The following is a 17,495-nucleotide window of genomic DNA, read 5'->3' as shown; positions in this document are numbered from 1 at the left end:
ACGTCAGATAAACAGTTCCGTTTCCGTATTACGACAGCGACTGCACACTTTCCCGCGTCACCCCGACGCGTTTATATACACCCCATGAGAGACATTCCAGCTGAGGTGGAGGCTGATGGACAACAGTTACTGTCGCGTACCGTTCGCCACTGGAACACGAAACGGTAGGAGTGGCAATCATACACAAAGTATCGTCCGCCACTGGCTCTGGGTTTCAGAGTACAGCTGCATATGTAGTAGATGTAGCATGACTTTCTGTGCAGTCACCTGTTGCCTACAGCGTCGCCTCTGGAGACTAAACTGTCCATCAGATGTACAGCGTTAATATTATTACCTCTGGGATTTCAGAAGTCGACTGCGCGTTAACTACAAGACACCACAGGGCGAATGCGTCTCAGAGCATGTATCCGTATTCTGGCATCGAATTACTTCGCGCCTGCACATAGGCAGCCCAGAGAACAGATTTCGCGCGCTGATTGCAGTCGTTGCTCCTTCCCAGGGAGCAGCAGCATCGCTGCACTTAATGACATTTGCCACGCCATAAACAGAGCCCACAGTAAGCACCTCTAATGGGAGTTAAGAAGTGCGAAAGACGCTCTGTACTAATATGTGTCTATATTCTGCATTTCATGTAGTTTTCACGCAATTGTCTTCTGAAACCCCGTTGGCACCTATGAATAACCCATTACAAAATACTGAGATGTATCGTCTCCATCCTACATGACAGCGCATCAACGAGGAGTTTTTTACATGCGAAAGAAGCTCATCCGGCAAAGTACAGGGTGTTTCAAAATGAGCATACCGGTTTTAAGGCGTTGTAGTATTTATTACGTTGGACTTACAATTGCAAATAAAACACCAAATGCAAGAGCAGCTCAACCAATTTTGTTTATATATCTGTGCGCAACGGAAAGAGTATAGAATGACAAAGAGTGACTGAAAAACGCCTTTTCCCCAAGAAATATCCCCGCGGAAAGTTTATGGGCCTTTCTTTTTCGGTGAATCAACTGTAACTGATGTTTCTTGTCTTGATGTGCTACAGCTATGGCCCGTGCGTCAATGGGAAGAAGCTGAACAACACATCCTTACTTGGGAGCAAGATGGTGCGCCGCCTCACAGGCATAACTCAGTACGCGACTGGATAAACGAGGCTGTATCCGACCGGTTGATTGGGCGCAAGGGGGTTGACACAGCATTCTATGCATGACCTCCACGTCCACACACGATCTGACGCGATCATGTGAATGTGCCTCCGATACCAGCTGATCTATCCGACTTTAGAAACAGTGTTATTGCAATAGTTATTCCTGACACACTGATCAAGGTTTCAGAACAACTCGTCTATCGAATCGGTGTGTGACCGGTGTTCACACTGGATAAGTGTAAGAAGAACTGTTTGTCTTTCTCTTTCATTTGGTGTATTATTTATAATTGTAAGATGAATGTATTAAGTGCTATAAAGCATTAAACCCGTATATTCATTTTGAAACACCCTGTATTTACTGTCTACATTTTTGTACCGGGAAACACCTAAAAAAGCCCGAAAACAACTGTAGTTCACTGCGTCACGGAATCCACGAGCGTGTGTGGTGCCGGACACAATCGTCAACAACTTCTCATTTAACATCTGCTGCAGGTCTCCCATGCTGCTTGCATACGAAGTGGGCGGGGATCTCGTGAAGAAAAGACTTGTGACAAGTACCCATCTACCCCATCCCGGTCACAGTGGACGCAAGATTCGCTGCTTACGTGGACAGGCACGATATGCTACAGTTCTTAATCTGGCGATCTGTCAACTGAGAAACCATGTTGTACGGGTTTAATACATCCTGCGCAAGCCTCAATTAGTTCTCTATTCTCTTTGTGGATTAACCGTTTCGGCGAGCAGCATCGAGGGGGGAACTTTATCCCCGGCAGTCATGATAGCTTAAGTTTGTGGCACAGCGTTCTCATAGTTAAGATTCAAGGTAAGGCTTAATGAGTAACCAAATACTAACCTCCTTAAAATAGGATAATTTTGTAGAATTTTTTCGCGGGCGAGTCGTCCCGCATTATTTCATCAGCGCAACGGAGCTGCATCGTAATTTTCTTTGAGTTGTTGTTGTAGCTCTTAGACTAATGTCAATTAGTGCCATTGTTGTTGTTGTGGTCTTCAGTCCTGAGACTGGTTTGATGCAGCTCTCCATGCTACTCTATCCTGTGCAAGCTTTTTCATCTCCCAGTACCTACTGCAACCTACATCCTTCTGAATCTGCTTAGTGTATTCATCTCTTGGTCTCCCCCTACGATTTTTACCCTCCACGCTGCCCTCCAATACTAAATTGGTGATCCCTTGATGCCTCAGAACATGTCCTACCAACCGATCCCTTCTTCTGGTCAAGTTGTGCCACAAACTTCTCTTCTCCCCAATCCTATTCAATACTTCCTCATTAGTTATGTGATCTACCCATCTAATCTTCAGCATTCTTCTGTAGCACCACATTTCGAAAGCTTCTATTCTCTTCTTGTCCAAACTATTTATCGACCATGTTTCACTTCCATACATGGCTACACTCCATACAAATACTTTCAGAAATGACTTCCTGACACTTAAATCAATACTGGATGTTAACAAATTTCTCTTCTTCAGAAACGCTTTCCTTGCCATTGCCAGCCTACATTTTATATCCTCTCTACTTCTACCATCATCAGTTATTTTGCTCCCCAAATAGCAAAACTCCTTTACTACTTTAAGTGCCTCATTTCCTAATCTAATTCCCTCAGCATCACCCGACTTAATTAGACTACATTCCATTATCCTTGTTTTGCTTTTGTTGATGTTCATCTTATATCCTCCTTTCAAGACACTATCCATGCCATTCAACTGCTCTTCCAAGTCCTTTGCTGTCTCTGACAGAATTACAATGTCATCGGCGAACCTCAAAGTTTTTATTTCTTCTCCATGAATTTTAATACCTACTCCGAATTTTTCTTTTGTTTCCTTTACTGCTTGCTCAATATACAGATTGAACAACATCGGGGAGAGGCTACAACCCTGTCTTACTCCCTTCCCAACCACTGCTTCCCTTTCATGTCCCTCGACTCTTATAACTGCCATCTGGTTTCTGTACAAATTGTAAATAGCCTTTCGCTCCCTGTATTTTACCCCTGCCACCTTTAGAATTTGAAAGAGAGTATTCCAGTCAACATTGTCAAAAGCTTTCTCTAAGTCTACAAATGCTAGAAACGTAGGTTTGCCTTTCCTTAATCTTTCTTCTAAGATAAGTCGTAAGGTCAGTATTGCCTCACGTGTTCCAGTGTTTCTACGGAATCCAAACTGATCTTCCCCGAGGTTGGCTTCTACTAGTTTTTCCATTCGTCTGTAAAGAATTCGTGTTAGTATTTTGCAGCTGTGACTTATTAAGCTGATAGTTCGGTAATTTTCACATCTGTCAACACCTGCTTTCTTTGGGACTGGAATTATTATATTCTTCTTGAAGTCTGAGGGTATTTCGCCTGTTTCATACATCTTGCTCACCAGATGGTAGAGTTTTGTCAGGACTGGCTCTCCCACGGCCGTCAGTAGTTCCAATGGAATATTGTCTACTCCGGGGGCCTTGTTTCGACTCAGGTCTTTCAGTGCTCTGTCAAACTCTTCACGCAGTATCGTATCTCCCATTTCATCTTCATCTACATCCTCTTCCATTTCCATAATATTGTCCTCAAGTACATCGCCCTTGTATACACCCTCTATATACTCCTTCCACCTTTCTGCTTTCCCTTCTTTGCTTAGAACTGGGTTTCCATCTGAGCTCTTGATATTCATACAAGTCGTTATCTTATTTCCAAAGGTCTCTTTAATTTTCCTGTAGGCGGTATCTATCTTACCCCTAGTGCCATGATGTAAATTAAAGAAGCTATAAATTTTACAGCCATAGCGTCAGTACGACAATATCCAGACACCGTTTAATTTAAAAATGCTTTTTTATTCATAGTGACGTCGCACATACTGATTTATGTCGAACTAATTACTGCCACGTCAAACTAGCTTCAGCTTCTTAGCGGAAATGCTGCCGATGCCAGCCAAATAGCCTTCGAGGGCCCTACGAATGTTTCGCCGGCCTTGTGGGGGCTATGAAGGCCGACAGTTTCCGGGAAAGCTTTCCTCATCTGAATCAGGTATCATTTGGAGGGGAAATGCCTTGAGATGTAAGAATGGGTAACGATGCAGTCAGTTCGGATTACCGGATCGTTGGCATGTCGCTAGGTGTAAAGTAATTCTCCGAACCAATGACCTTCCACGTCGGCGTGCCTACAATTTGCAGCCACTGGAAGACATTTTTGTGGCTTCTGGCTGGCTTATAAGATTGAGTGTCCCGACCATTAAAGCGGAATCGGTTTATTTCCTCTCCTACCTGCAGACATTTACATAAGCACGTTCCTTAGCCGGGCATTGCCTTCATGACTGTCTTGCCTAGTGCGGCATGTCTGATGAAAAGTTAGATGGCTTCAGAGAAGCTACGATGAACGGAGGGAGGTATTTACTGCAAAACACAAGTTACATACCCCAAACGAAGTGCCATCAAGTGACTTTTTTTCTGGATATTGTTATTATTACTGCGTCTTTTACAGCCACTCTATACGATGAACAAAGATGGGCCATTAGGTACTCTATGTGATACCTACAATCACCCGAAAACGCTGCCGCAGTTCTAATGAAAAGAAATGTTAGAGTGTGATACACGACAAACGGTGTTTTGTTTGACTTGTATTTGTTCACTGCTAACCCCTCAACGGTTTATTAGGCAAGGATATGGTAACAACTGACCAGTGTTCACAAAGGCGCTGTAACATTTTGTGCAAGGAAACAAACGTTATGACTATACAGTTTCTCGTCTTAATAAGAGATCTTAATGAGTGTTATGTGCTAATAGCATTAAAGTAACTTTCGTTTAGTCAACTAAGGAGTTACCTTACTACAGTGTGGTACAAATTTTGAGAAAATGACGAAGTTAAGAGCGGGTATATTATTACGGTTTAAAGTTCCAAACTTGTTACTTTCATCAATATTCTTAAAGTCTATATTTAAAAAACATCACTCATAGGTAAGTGGAGATAACAAGTAACAATCAGAACCCTCGACATGGCATTGTGAGCTTGCGATATAACTGTCGTTGTCTTCTCGTTGAATAACGCTATGTGCTGCACACTGAAGTGACAAAGGTCATGAGATACGTCATAATATCTCGTCGGACCTCAGTTCGACGTGACACGGACTCAAGAAATGGTTGGAAGTCTCCTGCAGAAATACTCGGCCATGTTGCCTCTACAGCAGTCCATAATTACGAATGGATATTCTGCACGAACTGACCTCTCGATTACGTCATATAAATACTCGAATCGATTCGATTCGGGTGATCTGCGTTCACAAATCATTCGCTCGAATTGTGCAGAACGTTCTCCAAACCAATCGCAAACAACAGTGGCCCCTTAACAACGCACATTGTCATCCATAAAAATTCTACCGTTGTTTGGGAACATGAATTCCACGAGCGAATACAAATGGTCTCCAAGTAGCCCAACATAACCATTTGCAGTCAGAGTTCAGTTCAGTTTGACCAGAAGACACAGTCCATTCCAGGTAAACACAACCCACACAATTATGGTGCTTACACGGTGCCTTTTTGACAACTAAGGTCCACGTTTTCGCGGGGTCTGCGCCACACTCGAACCCTACCATCAGCTTTTATCAACTGAAATCGGGACTCATCTGACCGGGTCACTATTTCCAGTCGTCTAGGGTCCAACCGATATGGTCACGAGCCCAAGAGAGCCGCTGCAGGCGATGTCGTGCAAAGGCGCTCGCGTCCGTCGTCTGCTGCCATAGTCCACTGACGCCAGGTTTTCGCCGCACTGTCCAAACGGAGACATTCTTCGTACGTTCGACATTGATTTTTGCGGTTGTTTCAAGCAATTTCGCTTTTCTGTTAGCACTGACAAGTCTATGCAAACGCCGCTGCTTTCGGTCGTTAAGTAAGGATCGCCGGCTACTGTGTCGGCCGTGGTGAGAGGTAATGCCTGAAGTTTGGCATTCTCGGCACATTCCTGACACTGAGGACTGCGGAATATTTCATTTCCTAAATGTACGATATTGGAGTGCATGCGTCATTCCGAAATACGATGCAATGTTCCTTTGGAGATGCATACACACAACATTACATCGTAATCCGGAATAACATGGCCACTGCATTGTCGTATTTGTCCGCCGACTCCAGGCAAGCGACTTTTAAGTAAAACGGCTCCCCTGCATGGATATATATACAGGGTGTTTCAAAAATGACCGGTATATTTGAAACGGCAATAAAAACTAAACGAGCAGCGATAGAAATACACCGTTTGTTGCAATATGCTTGGGACAACAGTACATTTTCAGGCACACAAACTTTCGAAATTACAGTAGTTACAATTTTCAACAACAGATGGCGCTGCGGTCTGGGAAACTCTATAGTACGATATTTTCCACATATCCACCATGCGTAGCAATAATATGGCGTAGTCTCTGAATGAAATTACCCGAAACCTTTGACAACGTGTCTGGCGGAATGGCTTCACATGCAGATGAGATGTACTGCCTCAGCTGCTCAATTGTTTCTGGATTCTGGCGGTACACCTAGTCTTTCAAGTGTCCCCACAGAAAGAAGTCACAGGGGTTCATGTCTGGCGAATAGGGAGGCCAATCCACGCCGCCTCCTGTATGTTTCGGATAGCCCAAAGCAATCACACGATCATCGAAATATTCGTTCAGGAAATTAAAGACGTCGGCCGTGCGATGTGGCCGGGCACCATCTTGCATAAACCACGAGGTGTTCGCAGTGTCGTCTAAGGCAGTTTGTACCGCCACAAATTCACGAAGAATGTCCAGATAGTGTGATGCAGTAATCGTTTCGGATCTGAAAAATGGGCCAATGATTCCTCTGGAAGAAATGGCGGCCCAGACCAGTACTTTTTGAGGATGCAGGGACGATGGGACTGCAACATGGGGCTTTTCGGTTCCCCATATGCGCCAGTTCTGTTTATTGACGAAGCCGTCCAGGTAAAAATAAGCTTCGTCAGTAAACCAAATGCTGCCCACATGCATATCGCCGTCGTCAATCCTGTGCACTATATCGTTAGCGAATGTCTCTCGTGCAGCAATGGTAGCGGCGCTGAGGGGTTGCCGCGTTTGAATTTTGTATGGATAGAGGTGTAAACTCTGGCGCATGAGACGATACGTGGAAGTTGGCGTCATTTGGACCGCAGCTGCAACACGGCCAACGGAAACCCGAGGCCGCTGTTGGATCACCTGCTGCACTAGCTGCGTGTTGCCCTCTGTGGTTGCCATACGCGGTCGCCCTACCTTTCCAGCACGTTCATCCGTCACGTTCCCAGTCCGTTGAAATTTTTCAAACAGATCCTTTATTGTATCGCTATTCGGTCCTTTGGTTACATTAAACCTCCGTTGAAAACTTCGTCTTGTTGCAACAACACTGTGTTCTAGGCGGTGGAATTCCAACACCAGAAAAATCCTCTGTTCTAATGAATAAACCATGTTGTCTACAGCACACTTGCACGTTGTGAACAGCACACGCTTACAGCAGAAAGACGACGTACAGAATGGCGCACCCACAGACTGCGTTGTCTTCTATATCTTTCACATCACTTGCAGCGCCATCTGTTGTTGAAAATTGTAACTACTGTAATTTCGAAAGTTTGTCCGCCTGAAAATGTACTGTTGTCCCAAGCGTATTGCAACAAACGGTGTATTTCTATAGCTGCTCGTTTATTGGATGTACGAGTACAGCTTGTAGACACATGGTTGATGACACAGGGAAAGTCGTGAGTCGTTCTCGGATGACCTACTGATAAGGCGACCGCTAGCGATAAGGGAGAAGTCCGGTGCCAATATGTTTAATGTATTTCCGAAATAGAACGGCTCTAATTAACATTCCGCGTTCAGAGTCTGTTAGTTCCCGTCGTGCGGCCACAATCACGTCGGAAACCTTTTGATATGAATCATCTGAATATAAATCACAGCTCCGCCAAAGCACTGCCCTTTTGTACCTTGTGACGCGATACTACCGGTTCAAATGGTTCAAATGGCTCTGAGCACTATGGGACTTAACTTCTAAGGTCATCAGTACCCTAGAACTCAGAACTACTTAAACCTAACTAACCTAAGGACATCACATACATCCATGCCCGAGGTAGGATTCGAACCTGCGACCGTAGCGGTCACGCGGTTCCAGAGTGCAGCGCCTAGAAACGCACGGCCACACCGGCCGGCGATACTACCGCCATTTGTATATTTGCATATCGCTATTCCATGACTTTTGTGACTTCATTGTATTTTTCTTGCGGAATTTATTACTAGCAAGCATTTAGTGGACCGCTTTAGGCTTCATGTTGATTACTGCACAGTCCTGCGTGCCTATGTTACGATCATAAACTTTATTCAGTTGAAAGGCCTTGAGCTTTAGATGTGCTGTTTACTTGCACATTATTCTTTTAATAAATTTATTTATTTGATTTTCTCGTAGAATAATATTTTTATAAGAACGCAAGGCCATAACAATTACAGTTAGAAATATGCATGTGCCAGAGTGTTCGAACGATATCGGTAAAACGTTAGAGTAGAGTAAGTCGTTAGCAACAAGCTATGGTATTAAATAGTCTGTCAGAAACTATAGTTTATCAGCGGAAATTTGCAAGGTTGACAGAATGGTGTTCGGCGAAATGAAGGCTTTGTAGTGTAAGTAAATCTTGTCAAACACAGAGAAGGTGTGAGAAGAGCAGTGGATACTGTGTGACGTCGTGCAGACCCACAGGTCGCTTTCGTCCCTTGCCAAAGACACTTGCTCTTATCGCTCCGCTAGTTAATATCCTAGTGGTCGCTATCAGTTATTACCTGAACTTACTAAATAATCGAGCCCAGTGGCGACATATTCCAAGTCTCTGGATACGCACTCCGGAGGACGCTGGTTGATATCCTAAGCGCCTGTGCAGATTTCAGATTTTCGGTGGTTTCTCCAAGTCGCTAAAGGCAAATCCCGGGCTGGTCGTTTGAAAAAGAAGAGAGGTTAAACGCCAGTCATCCTTCCTTCTGCGGATTCCTAACACGCCGAAGAGAGGTTTGTACCGGAATCGATAGTAGTGCGAGTAACGCAGTTTGTGCGCTTGTCATCCGTTTACAGAAAATGAACGTTAGAGTGCGACCCACTGTATGCAGTTCAGAACTTCCAAGACATTCCTTCTCGTGTGTGTATAAAATGTGACATGGAAATAGGAGAAGCTGAGAGTGTAAAATTTCTGGGGATTACAACTTGATAATAAATTCAGTTGGGAACAACATACTAACGAACTGCTAAAGCACCTAAAAGAGTCTGTGTTCGCAATGCGAATGATGTCAGACATAGGACATACATAAAAAAAACTGCCATATTTTGCTTATTTTCACTCCATTATGTCATATGGCATCATATTTTGGAGTAACCCCACAAACAGAGAAAAAAATTTTAGAGTACAGAAGCGTATAATAAGAGTAAAGAGTAGTGTAAATCCAAGAACATCATGTCGAAACCTATTCAAAGAATTGGGCATATTAACCACAACTTCTCAGTATATTTATTCCTTAATGAAGTTTGTTGTAAATAATGCATCTCTTTTTCCAACTAACTGCGTAGCACACAGTATCAATACTAGGAATAAGAACAATATACATAAAGATTTAAAATCACTTACTCTTCCCCAGAAAGAAGTCCAGTATTCAGCAACGCATATTTTCAGTAAGTTACCAGCAACCATTAAGAGTTTAGTTTCAGACAAGGCACAATTTAAACATAATTTAAAATAATTTTTGGTGGCTAACTCCTTCTATTCCATTCATGAGTTTCTCAACAAGTGCAGTAGAACATTTTAATGAAAATTTATTATACTTTAATTTTTGACAATACTTGGTTGTAACAGCCAAGTAACTACCTACCGTGTGAATGATGGATGTATGGGAAGCAAATGTAAGTCTTAAGTCTGTAAATAGTGGAAGTTTAATTTTAAATCTTGTACATAATCTGACTGTTCTTAACTGAGGATCACTGAAATGAATAATTTACTTTAATTTTTGACAATAGTTGGTTGTAATAGTCAAGAAACTAGCAAACGTCGGAATGATGGATTTAATGAAAGCAGATGTAAGTATTAAACCTGTAAATATTAGAAGTTTAATTTTAATTCATGTAGATAATTTTACTGTTCATTGACTGAGGATCATTAAAATTAATGAAACTCAAGTTTTTCCAATTACATGTTTGTAATGTGTTTATCTGACATGTTCCACACCCAGGAGGATTCCCTCTTTTATGGGTCTATGGAATGAATAATGAATCTCATCTAATCTAATCTAATAGGTACGTAAAATATTACCTAATTTGTAAATGTAACCTCTTAGTCGAGTAGTCGCGTGACATTCACTGGGATACATATTGGTGTGACAGAAAAAAAGTGAAGTAATGACGTAGTATACCATTTCCTGATCTCCCTCTCTGCTAGTTGTGACACAGAAGCCAGATTACGGATCCAATGGGAAGGGGGTTTTTGTCCGGCCTGATTACAGGTCGATCTTTCATCGATCCTCATAAATGCGTGGTGTTCGGTTCCGACTAGGACGAGTAATTTTCCCACGAGTTGTGGCGTTTTCAGACACCCACTGCAAAGACACTTTTGAATGTCAATCCAGCAAGCAGCACCTCGCAGAAATGCGTTAAGCAGGAGCGGGAAATAGGCAATGAAAATGACTACATACAGCTCCTAATTCCGACTGTCTTTAACGCCAAAATGTTAAATAATGTCTTGGAGCATTTATGGCAGCTCTTGAAATGGAGGACTGCACTGTCCGTTCGCACGGGGTGTAGAAGTCGTGTACCCCCTGGTGCGATGGTGTTTTCCTAGCGTATTTTGCGATCAACGGGGCAGTCGAGAGGTGGCGTAAGCGCATTTCCGTTCGCATTCACGTTTTGTAGGGGAGTGTTAACCGTTTGGCTTGTGTACAGGTGCTCAGCAGTCAGACACCTCACGTTTGGTTGTCAAGCCGAGTAGTTAGCTCGGCGATGCTGTTTGGTGAGGTTTTAATTGAACCCAATGAATTATATTCGTTTCCGTGGAAATCTGAGTGTGGTATACTGGTTTGGGTGCTGTGGTAGTGAGTATCGGCGGGAGCCGCTAGAGGCCAGTCACGGGCGGTGTACGAACTGTTGGCGGTGTACATATTACATTCCAGGACTCTCGGAATGTATCTGAAAGTGGTTGAATTGCTACAGGACTTTGCACTATTCGTTTTGAAATGGTTAATAGTGTAATCTTCTCTCGGGCGTCAAAGTGACGGGGCGACCGTTATCTACACTGTACACTGATTTTCGACGTGCAGCAGTGCAGAGAATTCATCCGGGACCGCCAAGAAACATTTCCTATCACATCTTCGCAGCAGTTCGAGGCGTAATCTGTCCCGCGCCACGCACACCGCCGTGGACTGTGGCCGCGAGGCGACGCCGCTGACGCCACAGAGGCTCCGAAGCGCGGAGTCCCGCCGCGGCTGACGGCAGCTGGCCAGCCTGCACGCTGTGCTGTTGTGTGTGGCGGCGGCCCGCGACTACTCACCATTTCGTCGAGGCTCTTGAGGTCGTTGGTGACGATCTGCGGCACGGGGCCGACGGGCGCGTCGAAGTCGTCGTCGTCGTCGTCGCTGTCGGCGCTCTCGGTGGCGACGCTGCTGGCGCGCTGCAGCGCCCGTTGCTCGGCCGCCATCTCGCGGTCGATCTCGCGCTCGAAGCGCACCAGCATCGGCGCCGCCATGCCGAACCTGCGGCACACGTCCCCAGTCAACATGAGCTTCTTCTACTTTGGTCTGGTTGGCTCAAATGGCTCTGAGCACTATGGGACTTAACATCTGAGGTCATCAGTCCCCTACAACTTGGAACTACTTAAACCTAACTAACCAAAGGACATCACACACAACCATGCCCGAGGCAAGATTCGAACCTGCGACCGTAGCGGTCGCCGGACTGAAGCGCCTAGAACCGCTCGGCCATTTTGGTCTGGGACAATAGACGACACTGTCCCGGGTATAAACTGAAAACAGGACCAAGCGCCTGGCTCCGACCTAGGTTTCAGGGAGGCTCCCCTTGATCATCAGACGAATGCTGCAACTGCAAAACCTGACCCAAATACTGACAATCGGGAACGACATCCTTCCACCATCACTTTACTAGGCTACTATTTTGAAAAGAACAAGTTCCTACAACAGCCACCAACGTCTCATGGGTAGTGAATAGTGAATGATTTTAAAAAAAAAAAAAAAAAAAAAAAAAAAAAAAAAAAAAAAAAAAAAAGCAACATGGCGGCCACTCAGCGTTGGAGACATTGGCGTGATCTACAGTGGATCATCATAAATGCGCCTCCCTTATCGCCGACCCGTGTGGCCGAGCGGTTCTAGGCGCTACGGTCTGGAGCCGCGCGACCGCTACGGTCGCAGGTTCGAATCCTGCCTCGCGCATGGATGTGTGTGATGTCCTTAGGTTAGTTAGGTTTAAGTAGTTCTAAGTTCTAGGGGACTGATGACCTCAGAAGTTAAGTCCCATAGTGCTCAGAGCCATTTGAACCTTGAACCTCCCTTATCGGAGGAAGAAAATGCTAACGCACAAGAGCGTCTCTGAGCTGTCGCGTACTTTATGTTCGAGTTAATCAGGGCATAAATAAAGAAACTAAAAACAGTTTATCTACCAGAAAGCGCTTTCTAGCCGTACATAGCGAGCTACATGATACTAGCTTGTGGCGTACTCGAAAACACGTCAGGTAAAACTAGAATTCTAATCCTAACAAATTTGTGTATTTTCACTTTCTTCTGCCGACCCCTTCAACTGGGAACTGTGTTTCTTTCTAACTAACAATGACAACAAATGGCTCTGAGCACTATGGGACTTAACATCTATGGTCATCAGTCCCCTAGAACTTAGAACTACTTAAACCTAACTAACCTAAGGACAGCACACAACACCCAGCCATCACGAGGCAGAGAAAATCCCTGACCCCGCCGGGAATCGAACCCGGGAACCCGGGCGTGGGAAGCGAGAACGCTACCGCACGACCACGAGATGCGGGCTAACAATGACAACACATAACGCATATCAGGTTATATTGATTGGTGTCTTCATTCATTCCTGCCACCAACAACTCATTTCCTGAGTAATTATATTCCTGCGTACATGTGCTCGTTTGCTTTCTGTGGAGAGGTCATTTTGATTCCAAAAGGACAAACTGTGCGTACTGTTACACCCGATTGTTCCTCATTAAAGGATCCAATTTATTTACCTGTAGTACGAATGACAACTTACAACGTTCAATAGTGATAAAAAATGAAAACGAATATTGGTACTTTTCGTGTTAAAACTGAACTTCCTGTAATAGTGGCGAGTTTTAGTCTCACTTTTCATCGCCAGAGGAGGTCTCTCTTTGTGTGTGTGTGTGTGTGTGTGTGTGTGTGTGTAGAGAACGTAGTTGACCAACATATGGATTTTTCTGATATTGATTATCCACACTTGTTACGGTTATTGCACTGCGCACTGTTTACACTTATTACGGTCTAAATGCATTAATCTTTTTGTGTCGAAATTTGTTTGTATTTTTCGTGAAGACTGTTTAACAAAGTTACTGGATAGGTCTAGGTTAATTCTTTATTAGCTAGGTGTTAAGTCCAATAGCACATATGTCAGACTAAAGTGCATGATTTCTTTAGCATATTTTTGAGGAGATTCAATGCACCGGAAGGTACGGTTGAACCTACCCGTAGGGTATCCGACAGTTTTCACTTAACCCAGTAGCTCGCTAAGGAACCCGCGCCACAGCGCCGCCAGAGTTTTAACAAAGCCTCTCCAGTGAGTGACGTCTGCCACTGACGCTGTACGAGCGTCTCCGTAACGCACTAGCGCATGCTGAACGGATTCGTGACGAAACGCGCTGCTCTTCTTTGTATTTTCCCTATTTCCTGTAGCAGACCCATTATGTGTGCGTACGAACTTTAAAGTATGTCGAAGGAGAGGTTCGTAAGCCACATTTCCCATGGGGGAATTACGTCTCCTCAAGATTATTGCAACAAACTGAAAGAAAATAAGCACTGCGCTGCTGAAGTATACAAAACAGACGATCGAATGAGTTGAGGGATTGCAGTATTTATGAACCAGAAGGTCATTCATCGTTTACGACTCAAAGTGCATAACGAATGCCCTAACCAGTCAGAAGAGTGGGACACTCTACGTAGCCTATAGCAGGACTCATTGAGAAATCCGATAAGTCGGAGAACCGTCGTGCCGGCCAATCTGGACGTGGCTTTTAGGCGGTTTCCCACACCCGGGTCGATACTATGCTCCGCCTCACTTATACCATTCGCAAATATTTAGAAAATTCTCGCACGCTTTCATGTGATGCGGCACTAGAGGTAGACAGCTGGGATAGTCAGAGCCCGTCCGGCTGGAAGAAGTCGTGAGAGAGGGCAGAAGGGGTCGCGACAATCCACCGACTCTCTACCACCGGCATTGGCGAATCCACAAATCAACACGCCGACCCCGTGCAGATAGGGGGTAAAGGCCAGAAAAGAGAAGAAGAATAAATTAATGAGCATTTCGTCGAAAGGGACGGCATTATGAGGGCTGCGACTGTTGATAAATACAAGTAAAACAGTTTCTGCGTTAGTCAGCTATTTATTTGCCACTACGCGTTTCGATGGTTCACACCATTCTCTTGAAGTGGAGAACTGTTTATTTATATAGCTGGTACGACACTCAGACTGATCGTCAGAGATTCGTGCTTTTTTAACTTCAAAAGAGCCTTTTCTTCTTCTTCTTCTGCTTTTACGGCCTCATTGGACCACTTCAGTCAATCATTTCTGGTCCTCTTCTTTGGTATTTTCCCCTTCCGAGTGGCCCAGTATCTCTTCATTCGTTCCGATGCTTTTCGTAGTTCCTTATCTGTAAATACCCTTTTCATTGTATGTCGTTTGTCAATTTTTGGTTTAAATCTTATTTCTGTGTCCCTCAACTTCTTTAAATTTGGCGTTTTGTTCTGCAAATCATCCAGAGTTATTTCCAGTTCTTCCATATCCTCTCTTATTTCCTTAAGCCATCCTCCTTGTTGTTTCAAATTCCAGAGTTTCTCAATAATTTTCCTTGATAATCTGGTTTCTGGTGTCCTCAGAATGTGACCACAAAAAGAGATCCTTTTCTTTCGTATAGTATCAGTGATGGGCTCCAGTTCTCTGTATACCACTTCATTTGGAACTATCCGCCATTGCCCAGCTTTTTGATATCTCTTATTTATGCATGTTCTAGCAATTCTTCTCTCTACTTTTAAAATTTTGTCAATTCTGTTTTTCTGGGTGACTTTAAAAAGAGTTTCACTTCCGTATGTAACCTCTGGTTGAACCACCGTCTTGTAATGTTTTAATTGATAGACATTTTTTATTGTACGTAGACCATGTTAGTTTTTGAGCTTTTATCATTTTATTAGTTCTTGCTCGCCATGCAGGTTTCTCGTCCAATTTATGTGTTATAATTTCACCCAGGTATTTAAATTGTTTCACTATTTTAATTTCCCTATTGTTCACTGTGATGTGATCTATTACAAGTGGATACGTTACCATTATTTCAGTCTTTTCAAATGATATCTGGAGTCCTAATTTTTGTGCTATATTTTGTAAGCTTGTTATTTGTTTCGTGGCTTCCTGAATGTTATTAGCTAGTAATGCTAGGTCATCAGCAAATCCCAAGCAATTTAGGTTTATTTTATCTTTCTTAGTTCCAATTTTAATATTCATAGGATTTTCCTTGTACCATTCTCTCATTACATATTCAAGAGCACAATTGAATAGCAATGGTGATAAACAATCTCCCTGTCTCAACCCTGTTTTAATCGTAAATGGTTCAGATATTTCTCCTCTAAATTTTATTTTGGATTTGGTGTTTGTTAAGGTTAACTGTATCATTTTTATTAATTTAGGATGAAGTCCAAAATTCCTTAATATTTTCATCATTGAAGATCTATGGATGCAATCATACGACTATTTGAAATCTACAAAGGTTATGACTAGTTGTTTTTGCCTTCTTTTGTAGACATCCACAACTAACTTCAAGGTGATTATCTGTTCTGGGCAGCTTCTCCAGGATCTAAATCCTCCTTGATATTCTCCCAGTTCCAGTTCTAATTGAACTTTACAGCGGTTGTATAGTATTCTTGACATGATCTTATACGTGCAGTCCAAAAGGGAAATTCCTCTATAGTTGTCTGGATTTGATTTTTCTCCTTTCTTATGTAATGGATGTATTATAGCAGTACTCCAATTTTCTGGTAATTTCTCTTCATTCCAGATTTTTACTATGCATTGGTGTAATGCTATGTTTACTGTTTCTGCTGCATATTTCCAAAGTTCAGCAAACGTTTGATCTTCTCCACTTGCTTTGTAGTTTTTGAGTTCTTTCAAAGCTCTGTAGACCTCATTAATTGTAGGTGGATTTATATTTTCTGCTGGTGTTTTAATTGGGGTTTCTGTGTTTATCTGAAGAAGTTCTGGGGGATCTTCACAATTTAGTAACTTGTTAAATGTTTCTGCTAGAATTTCTGTATTTTTACTATTGCTATGGGCTAGGTTATTATCTTTATCTTTTAACATTAATGTTGGAGGATCATATCTTTGTAATTGTCTGCCAAATATTTTGTAATAGTCTCTTGAGTTTGTTTTTTCACTATTTGTTTCTATCATTAGAAGTATATCTTTTTGGTACTGACGTTTAACTCTCCTTATTATTTTTTGTGTTGTCTTCCTTTGTTTTGTGAGTTCCAAATATGATTTTTCTGTTTTTTCATTTTGATGCCTTAACCAGCCTTGGTGTCGATCCAACACTGCTTCATCACATTCATCGTTCCACCACTGGTGTTTTTTCCTTGGATTTATAGGGGCAACTTGTTCAGCTGTTTGTTTCAAACTGGGAATTATTTCTTCCAGATCATCTGTTATTTTTATATCCCTGGTTTGTGCTTCATAATCCTCATTTTGTATCAGTTTATGAGGGTCATAGGTTCTCTTCTTCTTCTGGTGGGATTTTTTCTTTGCTAATGGGGTTAATTTAATTTTAATTTTTATCATGTAATGATCTGATCCGGTATCTGTCCCTCTCAGTACTTTCACATTGTAAATTTCCTTGTGGTAATTCTTATCCATGCAGACATGGTCCAGTTGCCATTCTCCTTTTTTCCAGTCTGGATGTTTCCAAGTTTTTAGTTTACTTGGTCTTCTCTTAAAATACACTCCTGGAAATGGAAAAAAGAACACATTGACACCGGTGTGGCAGACCCACCATACTTGCTCCGGACACTGCGAGAGGGCTGTACAAGCAATGATCACACGCACGGCACAGCGGACACACCAGGAACCGCGGTGTTGG

At 43.1% G+C, this 17,495-nt stretch overlaps 1 protein-coding gene across 1 annotated transcript in view; it reads right to left on the bottom strand.

Moving 5' to 3' along the window:
- Positions 1 to 17,495, bottom strand: part of LOC124544979 (GAS2-like protein pickled eggs) — an 820,634-nt gene that overhangs the window by 369,908 nt on the left and 433,231 nt on the right. The window contains exon 4 of the mRNA XM_047123727.1: positions 11,665 to 11,866. Within this exon, the coding sequence (XP_046979683.1) occupies positions 11,665 to 11,866 (202 nt within the window). The remainder of the gene's footprint in view (positions 1 to 11,664; positions 11,867 to 17,495) is intronic.

The sequence above is a fragment of the Schistocerca americana genome, chromosome 8 (assembly GCF_021461395.2).
Source record: "Schistocerca americana isolate TAMUIC-IGC-003095 chromosome 8, iqSchAmer2.1, whole genome shotgun sequence".
NCBI lineage: Eukaryota > Metazoa > Arthropoda > Insecta > Orthoptera > Acrididae > Schistocerca > Schistocerca americana.
This window is presented reverse-complemented; position numbering and strand designations above follow the sequence as displayed.